Source organism: Cetorhinus maximus, chromosome 6, assembly GCF_964194155.1.
Source record: "Cetorhinus maximus chromosome 6, sCetMax3.hap1.1, whole genome shotgun sequence".
In the NCBI taxonomy this organism is placed as follows: domain Eukaryota; kingdom Metazoa; phylum Chordata; class Chondrichthyes; order Lamniformes; family Cetorhinidae; genus Cetorhinus; species Cetorhinus maximus.
In genome coordinates this window covers 67853090-67877827 of record NC_135884.1, presented here as the reverse complement: position 1 = coordinate 67877827, position 24738 = coordinate 67853090, and the positions used below count along the sequence as shown (strand labels likewise).

The following is a 24738-nucleotide window of genomic DNA, read 5'->3' as shown; positions in this document are numbered from 1 at the left end:
CTGATATCATGTCTTTGGAAATATCACTGAGAAATAGCACATTCGAGAAATAGGAGGGAACGAAGGATAGACCCTTGAGGACTCCAGAGGTAATCATATGGGGGCAACAATTGAAGCCATTTTAGGAGATTCTTCGCAACAAGCTGGACAACGAAGAATTTTCCTTTGTTGAAGGATAATGGTGTGGTTAACCGTCAAAGGGTGCAAGAGACGTTAGGAAGTATGAGAGGGGATAGTGCACCATGATCACGGAGGATGTCATTTGTGACATGGATGAGGGGGATTTCAGTGCTGTGGGAGAGGTGGAAACCTGATTGCAGAGATTCAGACATGGAGTTGCAAGAATGCTGGGTGCAGATTTGGGAAGCAAAATTACATTCAAGCACTTTGGAGCAGAAGGGAAGGATGGTGACCGGATGGTAGGGTGGGGGTGATGATGGCAGATTTGAAGGGTGGGGCACAGTACCTGAGGAGGGGGAACAGTTTATAAGATCAGCTAGCACAGCAGCCAGCAAGGGTAATAGCAGGTAATTATCAAACTATTGCTCAGGAAATTGGAAACTTAAATCATACCGTGTTTACATATCTTAATCAAAAGGCAATTTCTCAAAAATTCTTCGCAGAATTCAAGAATTTGCAGAAGGTAAACTGCTTCTTTTAGAGCTATCATATAGCTGTCCCTGTACGACAACTGTCTGCTTTGCATATACCTAAATGCTCCGTCCCTCTGTGTATAATTTAGCAATTTCAGTTGTATAGTTTGTCCTGATTGTCATACTTGTATATTTTAACTGATTTGGAGACTTAGATGGATTCCAATACATGTTTTACTGCAATGCATTTGAAAATATAGCATCAAAGCAGCTGAATATCACTCACTAATTCATCAGCAGCAATCTAGCCTGCGACCTTCTGGTCAAAATTTCTCAGCACCCAATTGGTTGGTGCTTTCAAATCAATCATTTGGATTTTTGAGATATCTGCTTGCTCCATTTTGTCCTGTGACCCATCTCACTGAAAGCAGTGCGAGCATGAAGCAGTGGCAATGTGACAGGGTGACTGGGAGCTCAGTGTGTGCTTGTGTGGATGTAGGGCCGGGTTAGGCCTGGCTGTAAGGCTGCCTGTGGTCAAGCAGCCATCTGATCCTTGTGGCCTAGCTCTGCACGTGGAGAACAGTTGCCTAAGCAAGATGGTGGAGGGCGATCCACAGCAGCTGGCAGCTTCAGAAGAGGGGGGGGGGAAGAAATGTGGATGGGGTTAAATAAACTGCATACCTCCACGTCGAATTTGGTCATATCAGCCTTCCACTTGAACAGATCCTGCACCGCTCCACCAAATTCCCTGGCTGCCTCCATTGAGGTGAAGCTGTGCTTTTCCCCACTTCTGTTGCAGGTGACCCGAAACCGAAGTAGTCCACAGGCCTTCCCTTCGTCCTCACCTGCAGCTGTGTCTTTGCCTCTGTTGGACAGAAGCTCCTCAGGTGAGACCTTTGCTCGATCATTTAGCTCCATCTGATCAGTGACTGCACTGCTGGAGTGCAAGGTGACCTCCTCAATTTCACAGGGCTGATCGCCACTTGCCTCAGAATCGGAGGAGGCCAATCCCATCATGACAGGCAGCTGATCTCTGGTAGCTGTTTGGCCAGAGGGAACAGGGGCCAATTGGCTATCTTTATTTTTGTCAGTCTCTTGTGACGCTTCTAGACCTGGGTTTCCTCCTCGGCTGCCTTTCCTGCGTTGGCCCTTCCTCTTCTTCAGACTGTTGTTCGATTCCCATACTTTAAGGGGACAAGCCCATAGCAGTTGGCCAGCCAACTGTCTGAGGTCCTCCAGTACACTTTCCTGTTAAAGAAAATTACATACTTAAAAACAGAGAACAAAATCTAGGCTGACAACACTGTAATGCAGTAGTGTTCTGTGCATCGGAGGTGCCATTTTTGAGATGATACATTAAATTGAAGCCCTGTCTGGCCCCTTAGTTGGGCATCAAAGATCCCAAGGCACTCTTTTGAAGAGCTGCAGGGAGGTGCTATATAAATGTAAGCTAATGGGCGGTTGACCTTTATCACAAGAGGGCTGGAATACAAAGGGGTGGAAGAGTAAGAGTAAAGGGTACAGAAGTCTGGTGAGATTCACCCGGACTACTGCATTTAGTTCTGGGCACCGGTCCTCAGGAAGGATATACTGGCCTTGGAGCAAGTGCAGCACAGGTTCATCAGATGTAGGATGAAAGAGCTAAATTATGAAGAAAGGTTACATAGACTAGGCTTGTATTCACCAGAATCTAAGATTATGAGGTGATTGATTGATGTGCTTAAGATGACTAAAGCAGTTGATAGAGCAGATGAAGAGAAACTATTTCTTCTGGTTGGAGAGTCCACATTAAGGAGTCATAACAATAATTTCATCACACAAAGGAAGGGTAGTCAAAAGCTGGAAGCCTCCCCCTGACAAAAAGCCACTGAATCTGGGGGTCACCTGAAAGTTTCAACACTAAGATGGCTTTTTGTTAGACAGGGGTATTAAGGGTAATAGCTGTTACGGTACAGATCAGAGTGAACCTAATTCATGGAGACAACTGCCTTTCAGCAAATTCTTCATCCTTTCCTCCTTTTCCTACCTTCCCACTTGATTCTGGCACTCTTACCCTTCTCTCGCCATTCAACATGCACTCATCTCCTCCTCCAGTTCAGGTCAAACTGATACATCTTGCACCATTTCATTCAAACTGCCACTCTTCACCCCCTCCAACCTCTGTGTTTAAGCTGCTGCTATTCTTCCTAGTTCAAGCTGGTTCTATTTTTTCATTTGTTAACTGGACGTGGGCATCGCTGGCAAGGCCAGTATTTATTGCCCATCCCTAATTGCCCTTGAGAAGGTGGCGGTGAGTTGCCTTCTTGAACTGCTGCAGTCCTTGTGGTGTAGTTACGCCCACAGTGCTGATAGAGAGGGAGTTCTAGGATTTTGACCCAGTGACAGTGAAGGAACTTCGATATATTTCCAAGTCAGGATGGTGTGTGGCTTGGAGGGGAACTTCCAGGTGGTGGCGTTTCCATGTGTCTGCTGCCCTTGTCCATATAGATGGTAGTGGTCACGGATTTGGAAGTCCCGTCATAAACCCCCATGATACAAACTGGCATTGGGTTTTCCATATTCCCCTGACATGCAGATACTCCTTCCCCCAACCCTTCACTTAATACTAACAATCTCCTTTGTAACCTCAAAGCAACACTCCTACCTTCTAATATCTTCTTTTCATTTATCCCCCTCCCTTTCATTTCCCCCATCTACTCTTCACTGCACCTTTCTCTCCTTCATTGCCATCCTCTGCCCATATATCTGTCCTCTCCCTTCTAATCTGCCCTTAGCTGCCATTCATTTCCCTCCCTGTCCCACATCTACCCTAATCAAACAGTTACTGGGCCAGAGCAGGGGCTTCGCCGGCTGCTAACGGGGCGCAGCGGGGGCTTCGCCGGCTGCTAACGGGGCGCAGCGGGGGCTTCGCCGGCTGCTAACGGGGCGCAGCGGGGGCTTCGCCGGCTGCTAACGGGGCGCAGCGGGGGCTTCGCCGGCTGCTAACGGGGCGCAGCGGGGGCTTCGCCGGCTGCTAACGGGGCGCAGCGGGGGCTTCGCCGGCTGCTAACGGGGCGCAGCGGGGACTTCGCCGGCTGCTAACGGGGCGCAGCGGGGGCTTCGCCGGCTGCTAACGGGGCGCAGCGGGGGCTTCGCCGGCTAACGGGGCGCAGCGGGGGCTTCGCCGGCTGCTAACGGGGCGCAGCGGGGGCTTCGCCGGCTGCTAACGGGGCGCAGCGGGGGCTTCGCCGGCTGCTAACGGGGCGCAGCGGGGGCTTCGCCGGCTGCTAACGGGGCGCAGCGGGGGCTTCGCCGGCTGCTAACGGGGCGCAGCGGGGGCTTCGCCGGCTGCTAACGGGGCGCAGCGGGGGCTTCGCCGGCTGCTAACGGGGCGCAGCGGGGGCTTCGCCGGCTGCTAACGGGGCGCAGCGGGGGCTTCGCCGGCTGCTAACGAGGCGCAGCGGGGGCTTCGCCGGCTGCTAACGAGGCACAGCGGGGGCTTCGCCGGCTGCTAACGAGGCACAGCGGGGGCTTCGCCGGCTGCTAACGAGGCACAGCGGGGGCTTCGCCGGCTGCTAACAGGGCACAGCGGGGGCTTCGCCGGCTGCTAACGGGGCACAGCGGGGGCTTCGCCGGCTGCTAACGGGGCACAGTGGGGGCTTCGCCGGCTGCTAACGAGGCACAGCGGGGGCTTCGCCGGCTGCTAATGGGGCGCAGCGGGGGCTTCGCCGGCTGCTAATGGGGCACAGTGGGGGCTTCGCCGGCTGCTAACGAGGCACAGCGGGGGCTTCGCCGGCTGCTAATGGGGCGCAACGGGGGCTTCGCCGGCTGCTAACGGGGCGCAGCGGTGGCTTCGCCGGCTGCTAGCGGGGGCTTTACCGGCTGCTAACGGAGCAGAGCGGGGGCTTCATCGGCTGCTAGGACTGAGTAAGTGCAGTTGTTGGGTAAAAAAGTCTAAATTTTTATTTTACAAATAGAATTTGGTTTACAGTTTGTAGTTGACATTAAACTGAAATCTACAGTTTAAATTCTGTAGATGCCAGCCATAAGCAGGGTTTTTTTCAAGGGTTCCAGTGAAAGAGCAGCTTAATTATGAAACCGGTTGAAACTGGATCCTCATTAAGTGACTCAGATGGGCCTTTTGTGAAGTAGCCAACTTAGCGCGAAGAGTGCTGGAGTTGAGCGCTTCAGGGAGTTGACTTACAATAGACTGCTGGAGAAACAGCTTCGACCACAAGTCCATCAGGCAGTGGTTGGCACGTAACGTCTTAGAGGCCCTGCGGGAAAAGGAGATGGTGGATCCTGTGGGATGGTTCCCCAAGCAGACTGTCAAAGTCATTTGGCAGAATGCCTCATCGTCAGAACTTTCCAACAAGCACCAAAACGTAGCTTGGCTGGTGGTGAGAAAGGCCCTCCCCGTCAGATCCTTCCAACACGCCAAGAGTCTCACCCCCCTCGGCACGTTGCCCTCGAGGTGGCTGTGGTGGGGACGAGACCGTTGCTCACCTCCTTGTAGATTGTGCCTTTGCAAAGAAGGTCTGGAGAGAGATGCAGTGGTTTCTGTCGAGGTTCATCCCGAGCAGTTCTGTGACACAGGACTGTGCTCTATGGGCTGTTCCCAGGGACACACACCGAGACAAACATCAACTGCAGCTGGAGGATCATCAACTCGGTGAAAGACGCTCTTTGGTCTGCCCGAAACTTGTTGGTCTTCCAGTGCAAACAGTTGTCCCTGACCGAGTGTTGCAGACTGGCACATCCCAAAGTCCAGGACTACGTGCTGAGGGACGCACTAAAGCTTGGGGCAGCCGCCGCAAAGGCGCAATGGGGAAGGGTCGCTGTCTAAGACCTTTCTGCCACAGTGCACCGAGGGACTGGGAACGGTGTAGAGCCCCTCGGGCTGTTCAGCTCAAAATGAATGTCTGCAAATGATTGTAATATTCATTTATTGTATTGATGCACCTCGTGATACATGTTGTAAAAGCTGAACCTAATTGTACCTTTGTGTTTGTGATGGTGATTTTGAAATGGTTTGGTATGTTCTTCCAGATATTTTATGAATAAAGTATATTTTTCCAAAAAAAACACAATAGACTGCTGGAGTTAGGCGCTTCAGGGAGTTGATTTACAATAGAGTGCTGGAGTTAAACACCTCAGGGAGTTAAGCGGAGGAAGAGAAAGAGAACTGGAGGAACAGCACCTCATCTTCCGACTAGGCACTTTACAGCCTTCCGGACTGAATAGTGAGTTCAACAACTTCAGATCATGAACTCTCTCCTCCATCCCCACCCCATTTCCAATCCCCCCTTTTCCAATAATTTATATATATTTTCTTTTCCCACCTATTTCCATTATTTTTAAATGTATTTCCATCCATTGTTTTATCTCTACTTTATAGCCTATTTCGATCCCTTCCACCCACCCCACCCCCACTAGGGCTATCTGTACCTTGCTCGTCCTGCTTTCTACCCTTAATGTCACCATTAGCACATTTCTTAGCTAATATCACCACCATCAACACCCCTTTGTCCTTTTGTCTATGACATCTTTGGCAATCTCTTCTTTGTCTCCACCTATCACTGGCCCTCTATCCAGCTCTACCTGTCCCAGCCCCCCTCAAACCAACTTATATTTCACCTCTTTTCTATTTTTCCTTAGTTCTGGTGAAGAGCCATATGGACTCGAAACGTTAACTGTATTCCTCTCCGCAGATGCTGTCAGACCTGCAAAGTTTTTCCAGGTATTTTTGTTTTTAGACCATAAGACATAGGAGCAGAAATCAGGCCATTCGGCCCATCGAGTCTGCTCCGCCATTCAATGATGGCTGATAAATTTCTCAACCCCATTCTCCCGCCTTCTCCCTGTAACCTTTGATCCACTTACCAATCAAGAACCTATCTATCTCGGTCTTAAATACACTCAATGACCTGGCCTCCACAGCCTTCTGTGGCAATGAATTCCATAGATTCACCACTCTCTGGTTAAAGAAGTTTCTCCTCATCTCTGTTCTAAAAGGTCTTCCCTTTACTCTGAGGCTGTGCCCTCGGGTCCTAGTCTCTCCTACTAATGGAAACATCTTCCCCACGTCCACTCTATCCAGGCCTTTCAGTATTCTGTAAGTTTCAATCAGATCCCCCCTCATCCTTCTAAACTCCATTGAGTATAGACCCAGAGTCCTCAAACATTCCTCATATGTTAAGCCTTTCATTCCTGGGATCGTTCTCGTGAACCTCCTCTGGACCCTCTCCAGGGCCAGCACATCCTTCCTGAGATACGGGGCCCAAAATTGCTCACAATATTCTAAACGTGGTCTGACCAGAGCCTTATAAATTCTCAGCAGCACGTCCCTGCTTTTATATTCTAGTCCTCTCGAAATAAATGCCAACATTGCATTTGCCTTCCTAACTACCGACTCAACCTGCAAGTTAAACTTAAGAGAATCCTGGACTAGGACTCCCAAGTCCCTTTGCACTCCAGATTTCTGAATTCTCTCCCCATTTAGAAAATAGTCTATGCCTCTATTCTTCCTACCAAAGTGCATGACCTCACACTTCCCCACGTTGTATTCCATCTGCCACTTCTTTGCCCATTCTCCTAACCTGTCCAAATCCTTCTGCAGCCTCCCTGCCTCCTCAATACTACCTGTCCCTCCACCTATCTTTGTATCATCTGCAAACTTAGCCAGGATGCCCTTAGTTCCTTCATCTAGATCATTAATGTATAAAGTGAAAAGTTGTGGTCCCAACACTGACTCCTGCAGAACTCCACTAGTCACCGGCCGCCATCCTGAGAAGGACCCCCTTATCCCCACTCTCTGCCTCCTGCCAGACAGCCAATCTTCTATCCATGCTAGCACCTTGCCTCTAACACCATGGGCTCTTATCTTACTATGCAGCCTCCTGTGCGGCACCTTGTCAAAGGCCTTCTGGAAGTCCAAGTAGATAACATCCATTGGCTCTCCTTTGTCTAACCTACTCGTTACCTCCTCAAAGAATTCTAACAGATTTGTCAGGCATGACCTCCCCTTTTTGTAAGGGAAAGAGGTGTTTGGTTGCTTTTGCCTAAACTTTTCAACCTCCAGGAATTGATTCTTGATCTGCTACAGGAGAAGAAGCTGGTTAATTGGTGAGTATCTGGTAAGCAATTAAGGTTTATTCTATTCCTGATGTGCAAAATAGTATATTTTGAGCGAGAATTGAGCAGGAGAGGATAAAAGGCACGGATTGAGAGGCCTACCTGAAGCAAGACCAGCAGTGGAGTGACGCCATGAACCACAAAGTGACGCGAGTGCAGGGAAGCAGCTGTTTGGTGAGTAGGATTGGTGAGTATTTCTAGTCTTTAAAGTAAAAGTAAGGTCTTTAATTTGTGTTTAGGTCTCTATTTTTTTTCCCTCTCTTTTTCTTAAAAATAGCTTAAGTATAAGATCGATACTGGTATAAGAAATAAATTAATTACAATAAAGTGTAAAGAGCGGGGGATTCTTCAAGTGTAAAGAGCGGGGATACTAGAGTAATTAATTAATAAATTTAAAAAATACAACAATGATGCAGGACGGGTACTGTGTTGCTGCTGCAGCATGTGGGAAATGCTTACACCAAAGTGATCCAGAGCGAACGCATCTGCAGTAAGTGTTTGCAGCTCAAGGAACTTCGGATCTGAGTTGAGGAGCTGGAGTCCAAGCTGCAGACACTGTGCCACATCAGGGAAGGGGAAAGTTACCTGGACACTTTGATCCAGGAGGCGGTCTCACCCCTCAGATTAGGTAATTCCAATTTGGTCTGTGATCAGGGACAGGAGGGTGTGATTGCAGGTGAAGCAGGTATGGGGACCCAGGGGGTAGTGTTCGAGGAGCCTCGGCTCCTGAAATTGTTCAACAGTTTTGAGGTTCTTGCAAGCTGTGTGGACGAGAGTGGGGACTGCAGGGAGGATGAGCAAACTGACCACAGCACCGTGGTACAGGAAGACATTCAAGTACAGGGAGGAAATAGGAGCATAGTACTGGTAGGGGAAAGTACAATTAGGGAGATGTTCTCTGCAGCCATGAGCGTGAATCCCAAAGGCTGAGTTGTCTGCTCAGTGTCAGGGTTAAGGACATCTCCTCAGGGCTGGAGAGAAAGTTGGAGTGGGAGGGGAGGGATCCAGTTGTCATTGACCACGTTGTTACCAATGACATTGAAAGGACTAGACAGGAGGCTCTGCTGAAATAATTTGAACACTTAGGAGCTAAATTAGAAATCAGAACCTCCAAGGTAATAACCTTGGGATTACTACCTGAGCCATGGGCAAACTGGCATAAAGTCAGAGCATTAAATGAGTGGCTCAAAGATTGGTGTGGGAGGAATGGGTTTCAGTTCATGGGGCACTAGCACCAGCACTGGGTAGAAAGGAGCTGTTCCGGTGGGACGAGCTTCACTTGAACTGTGCTGGGCCCAGTTTCCTGGCGAATCAAATAACTAGGGCTGTAGAGAAGGCTTAAAACTAAATAGAGTGGGGTGGAAGTTTCTGAAGAGGGGATATGTAGGCTTACAAAGCAAAAGGATATGGCAGCATTGCAGGGCAACTATTTAGGTAACGATAGCCAGAGTGTGACAGGAAGGGACAGTGTACAAACATTTTTAAAAAAGCAACAAATAGGGTCAAGGGGGGGAAAAAAATGGTAAAAAGGCAAAATTAATGGCTTTTTACTTAAATACACGTAGTATTCGGAACAAAATAAATGAACTAATGGCACAAATAAAGGTTAAGGGGTATGATATAGCCAATACGGAGATGTGGTTACAAGGAGATCAAAGCTGGGGTCTAAATATTCAGGGGTATGTGACTTTGAGAGGACAGGCAGGAAAGGATGGTGGGGTAGCATTGTTAATACTTGGTGGAATAAGTAAGATAGCAAGAAATGATCTTGGATCAGAAGATGTAGAATCCATATGGGTAGAGGTAAGGAATAACAAGGGGAAAACGACACTGGTGAGAATAGTCTATAGGCCCCCTAACAGTGGCTATACTGTAGGACAGAATCAATCAGGAGATAATGAGGGCATGTAAAAAAGGCAGTACATTAATCGTGGGTGACTTTAATCTTCATGTAGATTGGGAAAATCAAAGTTACAGAAGTGGCTACAAATTCATAGTGTATTCGGGACAGTTTCCTAGAACAATGTTGTGGATCCAACCAGGGATCAGGCTATTTTGGATCTGGTAATATGTAATGAGGCAGGTTTAACAAATGATCTGAGTAAAAGATCCCCTCGGAAACAGATACCCTAACATGGTAGAATTTAGTATTCCGTTTGAGAGTGAGAAAGTTGGGTCGGAAACAACTGTGCTAAACTTAAATAAGGGTAATTACAAAGGAATGAGGGCAGAGTTGGCTGGAGTGGACTGGGAGAGGAGTTTAGCAGAAAAGATGGTTGATGAACAATGGCTGGCGTTTAAGAAAATAGTTCATGACTCACAACAAAGATATATCCCAGTGAGAAGAAGGATTCTAGGAAGGGGAGAAACCAACCATGGTTAACCAAGGAAGTTCAGGATAGTATCAAATTGAAAGAAAAAACATGCAATGTGGCAAAGATTAGTGATAAGCCAGGCAGCTGGGAAAGATTTTTAAAAAAACAAATAGATGACCAAACAAAAGAGGGCAAAAATAAACCTGGAAATATCATAGAGGAGTTAAATAAATACTTTGCATCAGTCTTCACGGTAGAAGACACTAATAGCATTCCAAAAAACTAAATAATCAAGGGGCAAAAGGGGGAGGAAATAAATACAATAATTATCATTAGAGAAAAAGTACTAGGGAAACTAACGGGGTTAGAGGCCCTGGGCCTGATGGGTTGCATCCTAAGATATTAAGGAAGTAGTGACAGAGATAGTGGATGCACTGGTAATAATGTTCCAAGAGTCCTTAGATTCTGGAGAAGTCCCAGAGGATTGGAGAATGGCCAATGTAGCACCCTTATTCAAAAAGGGAGGGAGACAAAAAAAACATGTAACCATAGGCCAGTTAGGTTAACATCTGTCATTGGGAAAATGTTAGTCTATTATAAAGGATGTAATAGCAGAGCATTTAGAAATACATAATACAATCAAACGGAGTCAGCATGGCTTCATGAAGGGGAAATCATGCTTGAAAAATTTATTCGAATTCTTTGAGGAGGTAACAAAATACAGGATAGATAAAAGGGAACCAGTAGATGTGGTATATTTTGATTTCCAAAAGACATTCAATAAGGTAACGCACATAAGGCTACTTAATAAGAGCCCTTGTTGTTGCGCAGGGGAGGGGGGGGGTAGTATATTAACATGGATAGAGGGTTGGCTAACTAATATATGAGTAAAGGACTTAAATGAAAATAAATTCTTAAGTGCCAAACATCACTGCATAATCCTAACACTAGCGTGTGTGTCTTTTCTTACTAAATTCATGATGAACCAGGCCCTGACCTAACTTTCCTGTGCAGTACTCACTTCTGACTAGACACTAGGGCTCCTTTCTGCTGAGCACCATTAATGGCATTAGACAGAGAGTTGGGATAAGGGTGGCATTTTCAGGATGGCAACCTGTAACTAGTGGAGTGCCACAGGGATCAGTGCTGGGGCCACAATTATTTACAATATATAATGAAGTGGATGAGGGAAGTGAATGTACTATCGCCAAGGTTGTGGATGACACAAATAGGTGGGAAGGCAAGTGGTGAGGATGACACAAATAGTCTACAGAGGGATATAGGCAGGTTAAGTGAGTGGGCAAAAACTTGGCAGGCGGAATATAATGTGGGAAAATGTGAGGTTATGCATTTTGGCAGGAAGAATAGAGAAGCTGAATATTATTTAAATGGAGAAAGACTGCAGAAAGCTGCAGCACAGAGGGATTTGAGGGTCCTCGTGCATGAATCACAAAAAACTAGCATACAAGTTCAGCAGGTAATAGGGAAGGCAAATGGAATTTCAAAGGGAATGGAGTATAAAAATAAGGAAGTCTTGCTAAAACTATACAAGGCACTAGTTAGGCCACAGCTAGAATATTGTGAACAGTTTTGGTCCCCTTATCTAAGGAAAGATATATTGGTATTGGAGGCAGTCCAGAGAAGGTTCACTAGGTTGATCCCGGGTATGGAGGGACTTTATGAGGAGAGTTTGAGCAGGTTGGTCCCTTACTCATTGGGGTTTAAAAGAATGAAAGATGACTTTATTGAAACATATAAGATTCTTAAGGGGTTGATGCTGAGAGGTTGTTTCCCCTTGTGGGAGAACCTACGACCAGAGGGCATAATCTCAGAGTAAGCAGTCGCCCATTTAAGACAGACATGAGGAGGAATTTCTTCTCTGAGGGTAGTGAATCTGTGGAATTCTTTACCACAGAGGGCTGTAAAGGCTGGGTCATTAAGTAAACTCAAGGCTGAGATAGACAGATTTTTGGATCAGTAAGGGACTAAAGGGTTATTGGGAAAAGCCAGGAAAGTGGAGTTGAGGATTATCAGATCAGCAGTGACTGGCGGAGCAGACTTGATGGGCCAAATGGCTTACTTCTGCTCTTACATCTTATGGTCTGCTGATGGGGTGGCGCGGGGGCTTCACCAGCTGCTGATGGGGTGGCATGGGGGCTTCACCAGCTGCTGATGGGGTGGCGCGGGGGCTTCAACAGCTGCTGATGGCGTGGAACAGGGACTTCACCAGCTGCTGATGGCGTGGAGCAGGGGCTTCACCAGCTGCTTATGGGGTGGAGCGGGGGCTTCACCAGCTGCTTATGGGGTGGCGCAGGGGGACTTCATCTAGTGGAGGGCTCCGTCACTGCAAGAGGCAGGCAGGAATGCTTATTCTTGTGGGAGTTGCTAGCCTGCAGCATATTATGGCCTAGTTCACTGCCATTAGTGGTGCTCAGCAGAAAGGAGCCCTAGTGTCTAGTTGGAATTGAGTACTGCACAGGAAAGTTAGGTCAGGGCCTGGTTCATCATGAATTTAGTAAAAGACACACACGCTAGCGTTAGGATTACGCAGTGATATTTGGCGCTTAAGAATTTATTTTCATTTAAGTCCTTTACCCATGTTCACTTTATTTAATTTATTCTTTTAATAACATACTTACCTTGGTTTCACCAAACTGGTAATGAGGAAACTCCTGGATAACGACAAATAAATTATCAACAGATCTCAAAAGATGAATCTGAAATAGAGAAAAATATGTATATGAAATTTCCATGTAGGAGCACTGATCAGTTGAGGATATAATTTTAGTGATCTCTGGCTCCTTACTTTATACCTCAAACAAAGTTGCATTTGCAAGCACTTTTTACATCCTGATGAGATTCCACACTGGCTGTGAGGAATGAAGCACTTTTTGAAGTGCAATCACTGTTGCAATGCAGGAAACACGGCAGGCAACGTGTGCACAGCAATCTCTCAAAGATCCCACAAACAATAGTGGGATAAATGAGATGCTGAAGAAGGGATAAATGTTGCTTAGTGACTGGGAGACCTTCTCCCCACCACCCCCCAACCCTGCTCTTCAAATAACACCATGCAGCCTTTCATGTCCACCTGAAAGGGGCAGTTTAACATCTCATCCAAGCCAACTAGTCTGGGTGCTTTGAGTACTAGCTTTGAGATGTAAGAGGGGTAGAATGAATTTGCATTTTTTTGAATATAGCATTCAAGAAGTGGGGTGAGTTCTGGCATCTAGCGAGCAGAGACCAAGCAATATGTTCATATTGCTAATAAAAGTTGGTACTATGAAATGTGTTTTATTGTTAGAAGTGGCTGGTGATACAATGAGAATTTACATTCAATGGGCTGTGCTAGGTATAACAAGACAACCGTTTTGTGTAGAGCAGAGGCAATGTGAGATCAAAAGCAGCTGTCAGCCTCCACAGGAACCAAAGTGAATAGAACCTCATACTGAATTTGTAAGGTGAAAATGCTTTGCCTGATTTCTGATTAAATCCATGGGTTGCTGTTGCTTGAATGGAGATTGGTTCGGGAATTTGTTAAAGTTATAATAGTAGTAATTTGTATAATAGTAGTAATGTGTATATATTTAACTTGTGTAAATTAATAAAATGTTTCATTTAGCTTAATATAAAACCTCTCAAACTGGTGGTATGATTCCTGAATTTAGAGTTGCATCTCAAACATAACACTTAAAATTATAGATTATGACAGTTGTTTAAAGTTTCCCTCTGGGATTTTTAAAAAATAACTCAGCTTTACCAACTGCTCAGTCACAATTGAAGGAAAGGAAAAGTGTACACAGACAATACAAACCAACCTGAAAAAGATTATCTGTCGAAACCTCAAAATAGATCTTTCCTCGGTCCTTGCTGATCCTGGATTCAGATCCAATTTTTTCCAGGACTTCGTCAGCAGCAGTGTTCTCAAAGCCAGTCGGAACGGTTGCTCCAATGGTGACCCAATCCTCCTGTGAGCAGTCACGCTGCTTAGTTCCCACATCTCCATTTTCAAGACAACCTTCCTCCACTTCAGACACCATTGCTGCTGCAGTTGGTCCATCTGCATCTCCGTTAAGTACAGACATCTCTTCAAGACTTAAAAGAAAAGGACTTTCATTTATACAGCGGTTTTCACAATCTCAGGTCATGCCCAAAGCATTTTACAGCCAGTTAATTAACCTTTGGATATATAGTCTGTCATCGTAATATGGAAAACACAGCAATCAATTTGCACACAAAGATCCCACAAACATCAATGGCCAGATAATCTGTCATAGTATTGTTGGTTCAGGGAGAACACTGCAGCTCTTCTTTGAAATAGTGCTATGGGATCTTTAGCATCTGCCTGAGAGAGCACTTTAATGTCTCAGCTGAAAGACAGCACCTCCAATAGTACTGCACTGGAGTATCAGCTGGAGATTATGTACTCAAATCTCTGGAGTGGTGCTCAAACCAACAACCTTCTGAGAGAGCGGACAGTGATCCGCCCACACATGAAACCACAGGTGACACCTTGGCTCTGAAGATAGTTACCATCAATCAGACTAACCTTGAATGACATAGAACTCGAATCCAGAGATTCGCATGCAGTAAAAGACATTGTACTGAAGTATGGTGTCAGATTGATTCAGTTAACTTCATTGACACCTGTGATCCTGTCAATCCCACCCCTCAGGGATCTGCTTGTTGAGGACATTCACATGCTTTTCACATTCAATCAGGAAACAAGGGAAACCTTCCAAAGTACAATGAATAAGAAATCCGGTCACCACCCCACCCCCGGGTCTGATCACCTCCACCCCTCTCCACACTCCACACTTCATACTCCCTCCTTCGTCCTCCCCCTGCCCCTGCTCCTCACCCGCTCCAGTTGTTAAGGCCCCGCTCACTTTTACCGGAAACACGTCACGACATCCGGCACATGCGCATAGAGAGCGGCCAGCCGCGCCTGCGCAATGAATCGCCCTGTGTATGTGTGAGAAGGGGGAGGGGCACACTTGGTATCTGTGGGGCGGTATTCTCATTCCCCCCAGAGAGGGGGAGTACACTCATTTCTCCCAGAGAGGGTGGGGGTACACTCATTCCCCCGAGGGATGGTGGAGGGGGAGGGGGTACATTCATTCCCCCCAGAGAGGGTGGGGGTACACTCATTCCCCAGGGGGAGGGAGAGATACACTCAGTGCCCTGGGGTGGGGGGGAAGAGAGGGATACACTCAGTGCCCTTGGGAAGGAGGGGGAGAGAGGGATACACTCAGTGCCCTTGGGGAGGAGGGGGAGAGAGGGAGACAACCAGTGCCCCGGGGTGGGGGAGGGATACACTCAGTGCCCCATGGGAGGAGGGGGTGTTTGGCAGTGGTGGGACACTGTCCGAGACAGGGGTGGAGATACTCACCACCTTGGGGAAGAGACACTGCCCAGGGGAGGTACAGTCACTGCCCAGTATCGTTACCTTACTATTTGAGGGGTACACACATTGCCCAAATGGGTATACTTAATGCCCAAGGGTGTACACCCAACTGCCCGGTTAAATGAATTATCTGGAGTGGTACTGAGCCATATGCAACCAAAGTACCTGCACTTACATGACACCTTTTCATTCCATCCTCAAGAGTGTCCCAAGGTACCTCAAAGCCAATGAAGTATTGTTGAAATGTAAGCATTATGTAGGTGTAGGTAAAAGAGTAGCCAGCCTGTGCACAACACAATCTCAAAAACAGCAGGAAGAGGATTGGCCAGTCAATCTGTGTCCATCCTTGGTTTTGGGATAAATGTCAGTGAGGACATTAGGAATCTTCCCTTGCTCTTCTTTGAAGAGCCCAGTGGGATCTTTCACAACCAGATGACAGGATAGACAGGGCCTCAGTTTTACACCTCATTCCAAAGATGTCAGCTCCAGCAATGTGGCACTCCCCCAGTACTGCACTGGAGAATCAGCCTGGATTCCATGCTCGAATCTCTGGAGTGGGGCCTGACCTAGAGGAAAGAGTGCTACAAAATGTGATAAAGCTGACACTGAACATAGATCAGGAATGTCTCAGGAAGAGGAAAATGATCAGCATCCCTCTTTGCTGTTTGGACAATAGGTACATGTTTATCAGGTAAGGACTGGATCTGCTGTGATGCCTGTGTAGTTGAACAACACTCACTGTCTTGCTTTACACACAAAAGATGGGTGGATAGTTGGCTGAGGTACTACAATGAGTGGTCCTTGCGTTCTTTTCAATACCGAACAATCAAAATCTTCAGAACTGAAGAAAGAAAAGTTTGGGAGCTGGGGGGCAGGGGGTGTCGAGTTACAGTGAAAGTAAAGAATGACAGCAGACTCCAGCTTTCACTGCCTCATACATACAATTTGAGAAACAGAAATCTGGCTGGCAGATGGCTTTCATTTCAATCTCCTTTCAGTAAGATTAATGGTCCTGTAAACATTGTTGTGTCATTCCTGGAAGACTACAACAAAGTCTTTAATGGTGTAAGACTGCATAAAGAGGCCAATAGTGTCAGTTTAGGTCAGCGAGGGAAAAAAACCCGCCAGAACCTGTCTTTAAGATCAACCTAGAGAGCTGCTCCAGAGAATACCTCAGATTATCATGATCAATACTGAGACCGCAGTCAGAGCCTGGCTGTCTGTAAAGATTCCATTTGTATTCTCCCCTGGGTGCTTGTTATCCACAGCTTGCTGCTGTTTCTTTCTCCCTGGTTTCTTAACAAACGGCATATCAGTTCAGAGTGATTTTAAATCTGCTCAGCCCTCTAAAATGCCTAGAGGAAAGCAGCGGTTGCAGGGAATTGCATAACGTTTACAGCACAGAAACAGGCAGTAAAGCCAACAGGGCCAAGCTGGCATTTAAGCTCCACATGAACCTCCTCACACACTACCTCACCTCTCCCTATCAGCATGCACTTTTATTCCTCACTCACTCATGTGTTTATCTAGCCTTCCCTTAAATCCTATTCACGTCAACCGCTTCGTGTACAAATAAGTTAATCTCACCACTCTGTGTAAAAACATTACTCCTGAATTCCTTATTGGATTTATTAGTTATTTTCTTACACTTATGCACCAAGTTTCAGACTGCCCTCAAGTGGAAACATCTCTATGTCTACATCAAACCTCTTCATAATTTAAAGACCTCTATTAGGCTACCCCTCAGCCTCTTCTTTTCTAGTGAGAAGAGCCACAGCCTGTTCAGTCTTTGCTGATAGTTGCGCTTTCTCAGTTGTTCATATTGTAGGGCTAGGGGTCTCAATCACTTTAACTTCCAAGAGTTAAACTTCCACGTGAAGTCTGTTACGTCTGACCAGTATAGTCAGGGTAGGGCCTGACTTACACAGCTTTGAGCACAGTAGCCTGTCAACTCTGTTCCAATCCAGCTCAGATGGGTCCTCTTCTACCCACTAGTGCCAGGATTCAAAATGCAATGAGTTTGAGCCTTTCTGAATTCAGTTTGTGAATTCACTGTGAGCTGCATTCAAAGAGGTCACTAGATAGTTAATGTGGAGAAAGGGAATGTCAAACTGGTGCTCTCTAGCACTCCTGGGGTTGGGTTTGGACATAGAGGCAGCTTTACTTTACAAATGGTAATTAAACTGAGGCATCATCTTGCTGCTCGAGTGGACATAAAAGATCCCATAGCACTATTTCGAAGAAGAGCAGGGGAGATATTCCCAGTGTCCTGGCCAATATTTATCCCTCAATCAACTTCACTAAAAAAAAGATTATCTGATCATTATCATATTGCTGTTTGTGGGAGCTTGCTGTGCGCAAATTGGCTGCTGTGTTTCCCACATTTCAATAGTGATTACACTTCAAAAAGTAATACATTGGCTGTTAAGTGCTTTGGTACAGCCAATGGTCTTGAAAGGCGCTTTATAAATGCAAGTCTTTTATTTGAGTGCACGATGCTGACACTGGGAGCTAGAAATTGAAAAATGCTTCAGTAAAGCAGAAGATAGATTCAGCTGGGGAAGACCTAGTGTCTCCTCTAGACCTCCTCTTCGACCAAGCCTTTGGATACCTATCCTAATGTCTTATTCTTTGGCTGAGTGTCAGTTTTTGTCCGATTATGCTCGTGTTGGAGTATTTTCCTACATTGAAGGTATTATACAAATGTTTGTTGATGTTTAGTGTATGAGCTGGAGGTCAGAGACATCTGGAAATTCCTACCCTCATTAACAGCTCAAGAGAAAGTGCTCCAAAATATTTGAGTGATATTTACATAATGATGTATTGCTGCTATCTACCCCATGTAACTCACTGGGGGCATTCAAGTCATGGGCAGATGCACCCTCGAAAATTGTAAACATCATAGAGACATCACTACAAAGTTGGCAATTTCTGTCAAGTAACAATGCCAAATCAAAGCTGGAATAGGAAGGCGACTTTGAAAAACAGCCAATCGTCCACGCTCGCATCCAGAGAATGAGATTAATCACATACACCGAAAAGGGATGAAGTGGAAGCAGTAGTTTGAATTGTTTCAGAAATCCATTCATCTTCCGTGGACCACAAAAGGTTTTCTGACTAAATTGCTGCACCCATGTGACCAAGATTAGAATTTCTTGAATTGGAACACCTGCACAATCTATTGGAGTATTTAAATATTGCAGGCACTATTGATCACTGCATCATGGGAGCTTCCTGAATAATAGGCATTGATTTGAAACTTAATGTTTCTACAATGCTACTCACATAGTATCAATCACAGATAACGATCACTTCCTTGTATCACACTCCACACACATCCCTCTTTCACATCCCAACCCCACCTCCTTCTGTATCCACCCTGGGGAAAAAAAATATCCTGCCATTCACTTGCAACTGCATTTTTAAATTCCCAGCTGACTAGCCTTTGGTTCCCCTGTTTGCCACGACATTTCTGCGGCTACTGATTTGCTCAACCACGCCCTCACTTCTACTTATGGTGCCCTAGTCCCCAATAAAACCATTACCCTCTTTCAGTCTGGCAGTTCCCCTGGTAAGGCCCTCATCTCTGCTCCCATAAGTCCAAGGGATGTAGGCTTGAAAGGATATGGCGGACTCTGGGGTCATACTAGAATGCAAATTACCCCGGGTTCTTTTCTGTCTTGCAGACCCATCTTCTTAAACCCCTCTCCCCAGTCCCGTCGATCCTCACCTTTGATTTCTTTGTCACTAACATTGAGACAATCTGATTAGTTGCCTCTGCTGCTTCCCTCCCATCTCCTAGCCCACCGAGCCAGACTTCCTCTAATGTCCCCCTCTGCCCTAGCCCTGACCTCACATCTTTCTCTAGTTTCTCTCCTATCTCCCCGTCTCTGAGTTCATCTTGTTGATGAGATGCTTTTTTTCACTAAACTGCTGACTGCCTAACTTGGTTTCCTGGTCCCCATGTTAGCCAATATTGTTAATGGTTCTCTCTCTTCAGCTACTGTACCTCTCTCCTCTAAATCTGCCTCTCCCCAATAAACCAACACTTGACCCAGCATCCTTGAAAACTACCACCCCATCTCCAACCACCCTTTTGCTCTTTAAAGTACTTGAACATGTTGTCACCTCCCAAATCCACAACCCATCTTTCCCAGAACTCCATGTTTGAATCTCTCCAATCAGGTTTCTGCCCCTGCCGCCTCACCGAAACAGCTCTGTCAAAGTCATAAATGGCATCCTATGTGAGTGTGACAAAGATAAACTATCCCTCCTCCTCCTTCTGCGCCTTTGACATGTTGATCATACCATCCTGCTCCAACGCCTCTCCTCTTTTGTCCAGCTGGGTGGAACTGCACTCACCTGGTTCCATTCTTATCTATCTAATCTTAGCCAGTGTATCGCTGCAATAGCTTCTCTTCCCACTCCAGCACCGTTACCTTTGATGTCCCCCCAAGGATCTGTCCTTGGCCCCCTTCTATTCCTTATCTACATGCTACCCCTCAGATACATCCTCTGAAATCCCAGCACTGGCTTTCACATGTATGCTGATGGCCCAGCTCTACCTCATCACCACCCCTCTAAACTCCTCCACTGTCACTAAATAATCAGCCTGCTTGTCTGACATCCAGTACTGGATGAGCAGAAATTTCCTCTACCTAAGTATTGGGAAGACCAAATCCATTGTCTTCAGTCCCCGCTACAAACTCCATCCGCTGGTTACCAACTCCATCCGCTGGTTACCAACTCCATCCCTCATCCCAGCAACTCTCTAAGGCTCTTGTGCATTCCCAATTACAATTGCTCCACCGTTGGTGGCCATGCCTTCAGGTGCCTAGGCCCTAAGCTCTGGAATTCACTTCCTATACCTCTCTATGTCACTTTCCTCCTTTAAGACACTCCCTAAAAGCTATTTCTTTGACGAAACCTGTGGTCATCTGCCCTGATATTGCATTATGTAGCTCAGTGTCTAATTTTGCTTCATAACACTCCTGTGAAGTGCCTTGGGACATGTTATTACGTTAAAGGTGCTACATAAATACAAGTTGTTATTGATGATCAGAAGTCACCTGCACCATAAAATTGGTGAAGTATATAGGGAGTGATGTTGCACATAGTGAAGGCTTTGGTTCTGGATTCGTCTCACATTTGCTCCCAGCCATGGATACTACAGTTACCATTGGCCTGCATCACGACAGGGAGACTGAGCAGACGTGACACAGAGGGTTGATGCTCACAGAGGGAGAAGGAGAAAAGGGCTCTCAATGGGAGGCCTTACACATCCAATGTCTTCAGGGAGCAATTTTCTTACCTCAATCAGAGGGTGGTTACTGGGTGACAAGAGCTATTCATTGACCACCTGGGTCATGACTCCTGGGCCCAACCCTAGCTCACATGGGCAGCATGCTTATGAGAACCATGTTGCCATATAAGATATCTCTGAGCAAATAATTGGAGTGTTTAAGCAATGCTTCCGCTGTCTGGACCACTGTAGGGGAGCCCTACAGTACTCATCAGAGCGTGTGTCGTGATCATCTGTGGTCTGCTGCATCCTGAAAAGCCTCACCATCGGGAAGCCACAGTCCTTGCCTCCAGGTAAATTGCAAGCAGCTGAGGAGGAGGAGGAAGGGAAGAGGCAATTAACACACCCCCCTTCCGACTGGAATAAAAACAGAAAATGCTGGAAAAACTCAGCAGGTCTGGCAGCATCTGTGGAGAGAGAAACTCTCCTGAGTTAATGTTTCGAGTCTGTATGGTTCTTCTTCAGAGCGATAGAGAAGTAGAAATGTGATGGATTTTACTGTTTAAGAAGGGGTGGAGCAGGTGGAGCAAAATAGAAGGTCAAGGATAGGTGGAAGCTTGGAGAGATTGATAAAGATGTTATGGACTCAGTTCAAAGGGAGTGTTAATAGTAGTCTTAAAGACTAAAGGAGGTGCTGATAGTGGCATAAAGGTAAGGTAGCAGAATGTGTTAATAGCAGAACAAGGGTCAGTGGTCTGTGAAAGCAAATCATAAAAATAAGTGACATATGGCTGTGTGTGTGTTGGGGGGTGCTGTTGGGGAAATAGGGTAGAAAAATAAATTTTAAATAATATTTAAAAAAATAAAAGAATAAGTAAATAAAAATTTTAAAAATGGATAAAAATGGAGGAGAGAATTCATGGTCTGAAGTTGTTGAACTCAATGTTAAGTCCGAAAGACTGTAGAGTACCAAATCGGAAGATGAGGTGCTGTTCCTCCAGTTTGCTTTAGGCTTCACTGGAACATTGGAGCAGGCCAAGGACGGACATGTGAGCATGAGAGCAGGGTGGAGTGTTGAAAAGGCAAACGACAGGAAAACCTGGGTCATGATTGCGGACTGAGACTTCTGGCTGGGCTGTCCGTGATACCAGTGAAAATGACCCCAATTCCCATTCACCAGCAATCCCACACTTTATCTTCCCTTTCTTTTTTATTGATCACCACAGCATCCTCTTGGCCATGGCAAAGCAACCATTCCAAACACAGTTAACGAGACAAACCACCCAATCTATATATAGATGTATATATATAAAAGCAAAATATCTGTCTTTGTTGGCAAACTCCTTTGAGGTCCTTGGACCAATCTCAGCCAAACTTGATGGGATGACACCTTGGGCCAAGGGAGATTTCGTAGAGGAGTTGACATCTAACCACCCCTACTGGGGCTTTGGCCTCCTAGCAGGGCATCCCATGGCCTCGCTGACACTGTAACTCAGACTTGCTTTAACCAACCTTAACCATACATTCCAAGAAAGAATGCGACAAATTTACATCATAAATCCTGACTTCCTTTCATGTTTCATTTGCCTTTTCTCATATCGTACTTGTTTCATGTAAGTTATGTTTCTGAGACACTACACATTGCTTGGTAAGGCAAAGCGACTGGTGGCAGTCAGAACCAACGAAGATAAAGAAGCTAGAGCAAAAGAGTTGACAGATTGCAATAGGTAGCAATTAGAGAAAGGGAAGATGACAAGGCTCGAGCAATGAGACAAGAAGTTGACAGAGTGACAGAATGCAAGAAGGATCAGGGCTGCAAGAAGGAGACCAAGGCTCTTTAAGGAAGCTATAAAATATGATCCTCATCAGAATTGTGAGCCAGAGCCAGAACATGATATTGGCAGGAGATCAGAGGGATGTGAATATTGTAGTGCAACAAAGTGGAAAAAAAGAGCCACCTTCAATGTGTCACACAAATGGTAAGGTACGATTGCCAATCTTAAGTGAGCCTGCTGACCCACTGGGAACAACGACGAAATCAAAACACTTCTTGAAAAACATCATAAAATATAGCAACTGAGTAAGATCTGCAACAAACCTTTTTATTTTGGCTCAAGAAGGAAGAACTTTGAATGTGGTCAATCATTACTTTCTTAAAATTCTTTCAAGGGATGTGATATTGTTGGCAAGGCCAGCATTTGTTGCCCATCCCTAATTACCCTTGAACTGAGAGGCTTGCTAGGCCATATCAGAGGGCAGTTAAGAGTCAACCAGATTGCTGTGGGTCTGGAGTCACATATAGGCCAGACCAGGTAAGGAAGGCAGACTTCCTTTCCTAAAGGGCATTAGTGAACCAGATGGGTTTTTATGACAATTGATGATAGTTTTATGGTCACCATTTCAGACACTAGCTTTCAATTCCAGATTTTATGAATGTATTGAATTTAAATTCCGGATTTGAACCCATGACCCCAGAGCATTAATCTGGATCACTGAATTACTAGTCTAGTGACATTACCACTATGCACCATCTCCCACAAAATATTTAACGTTTCAACAAACACTGAAAATGCAGACAGTGACACTGTAAATGTAAAGAGTGTTACTACAGATTATGCCTTTGATACTGATGATGAAATATTCCAAGTATTAAAAAAGCATTGAGACAAGGTGTAGATGTAAATTTTATTCCGGAGAATTTAGAGAGTGACACTGAGGATGTAGAGAATGATTAGTAGAAATCGTATAGTCAAAGTTGGAAATTAATGAAACTGGAGTCGAGCAAATTAATTAAAAGCAAAGGAAAGTAACTTTGTTGTTAAAAGAATTTTTATTTGTCAAATAATGTTTTTGAGTATACCTATAATAATGTTGGGTAAATTTAGCTATTTGTGTTTCATATTTGTGGGATTAAAATTGTTAATTAAAATCCTTGTGTGAAAGAAGGTAATTAAGTGATTTGTTGAGTGAATTCTGCTTCAGATAAATTACTTCATAAGGTACATTTTTTAGATCTGATTTCCAGCTTTAATACCTATCTCATTCAATCCATATGCCGTAGGGTGAATATCTCAGCTTATTATTTCACAAAAGACATTTTCTTTAAGTTATTTAAAAAATTTTATTATTAACTTTCATCCCTTTATTTCCCAGATGTAGGACAGGTAGCCCGTTTGTATTCTAAATAAAAGTCAACTAGTCACCCTTGTGCATTCCCTTAGTGCCTATCTTCTATCCAGCTTTACCTATCCTAGTGCTCCCAAACAGTGCTGTTCCAGTGACTTCATCATGGCTGGAAGAAGGCTGTTGACTTTCAATAGAGGGGACTGCAGATGACCTTGTAGGACATCGCCTCTGGGTCTTGAGGGCCTGGCTGCAGACTGCACCACCTCAGCAGGGGTGGCAGCAGTCTGGGCTGGCTGGCAACAACAAGGGCACTGGTAAAGTGGCAGTGGTTGAAGGATGAATGCTGTCAGCCTGAGGGTGAACAGGTTTGTGCTCCATGGAAGTGTTGCCACTTCCCCAAGTCAACAGCTCATCGATCCTAGTAATCAATTGGAGAACACCCTGAAAACCCTTTTAAACACTGGAACCCACAGCCAGGATGGCTGCAACTGAGCCTGCATGGCAACAAGCTGAGCTTCCATGACATAGTCTGTGCTTCCACTGCAGCACTTAGATATTGGGTGGTTTCTGCTTGTACTGCAATGGTAGTTGAGACATTGATCACCAAATGTTGCATCATGGTTGGTTCCTCAGGTGTTCTCTTGGATTTGGCCACCACTTCCAAGTGGAAAGGATGGGCTCCAAGTTCTGTGCAAAGCCTTGTGCCAGGTTGGTGCCCGGCCTCCTCCAAGCTCCCTGACAGTGGCAGCTGGCTGCCTGGCCAGCCTGCCAACACGCCAAATGTTTCATTGTGCATGACCATCAGCCTTTTTCTGTACACAACCTTATCAAAGTCCTTGTCTGAGTTCAAAGTAGCAGACACGTGTGTGACCTTGTGCTCTGGAGAGCTGACACCTCTGTGACTCTTTTCCACTGCCAAACTGCAATCCATTTGTGCCTGGT

At 45.7% G+C, this 24738-nt stretch overlaps 1 protein-coding gene across 4 annotated transcripts in view; it reads right to left on the bottom strand.

Moving 5' to 3' along the window:
• The window catches only part of thumpd3 (THUMP domain containing 3), a 41984-nt gene extending 27075 nt beyond the window's left edge, over positions 1-14909 (bottom strand). The window contains exons 1-4 of one of the 4 annotated variants that reach the window (XM_078543818.1): positions 14883-14909; positions 13840-14116; positions 12661-12738; positions 1275-1841 (exon numbers count right to left, since the gene is read on the bottom strand). In XM_078543818.1, the coding sequence (XP_078399944.1) occupies positions 1275-1841; positions 12661-12738; positions 13840-14106 (912 nt within the window). In that variant the 5' untranslated portion in view covers positions 14107-14116; positions 14883-14909. Of the gene's footprint in view, positions 1-1274; positions 1842-12660; positions 12739-13839; positions 14117-14570 lie in introns of all 4 variants that reach the window. The other 3 variants (XM_078543817.1, XM_078543815.1, XM_078543814.1) reach the window with 3 other exon arrangements.
• Positions 14910-24738: the final 9829 nt, after the last annotated feature.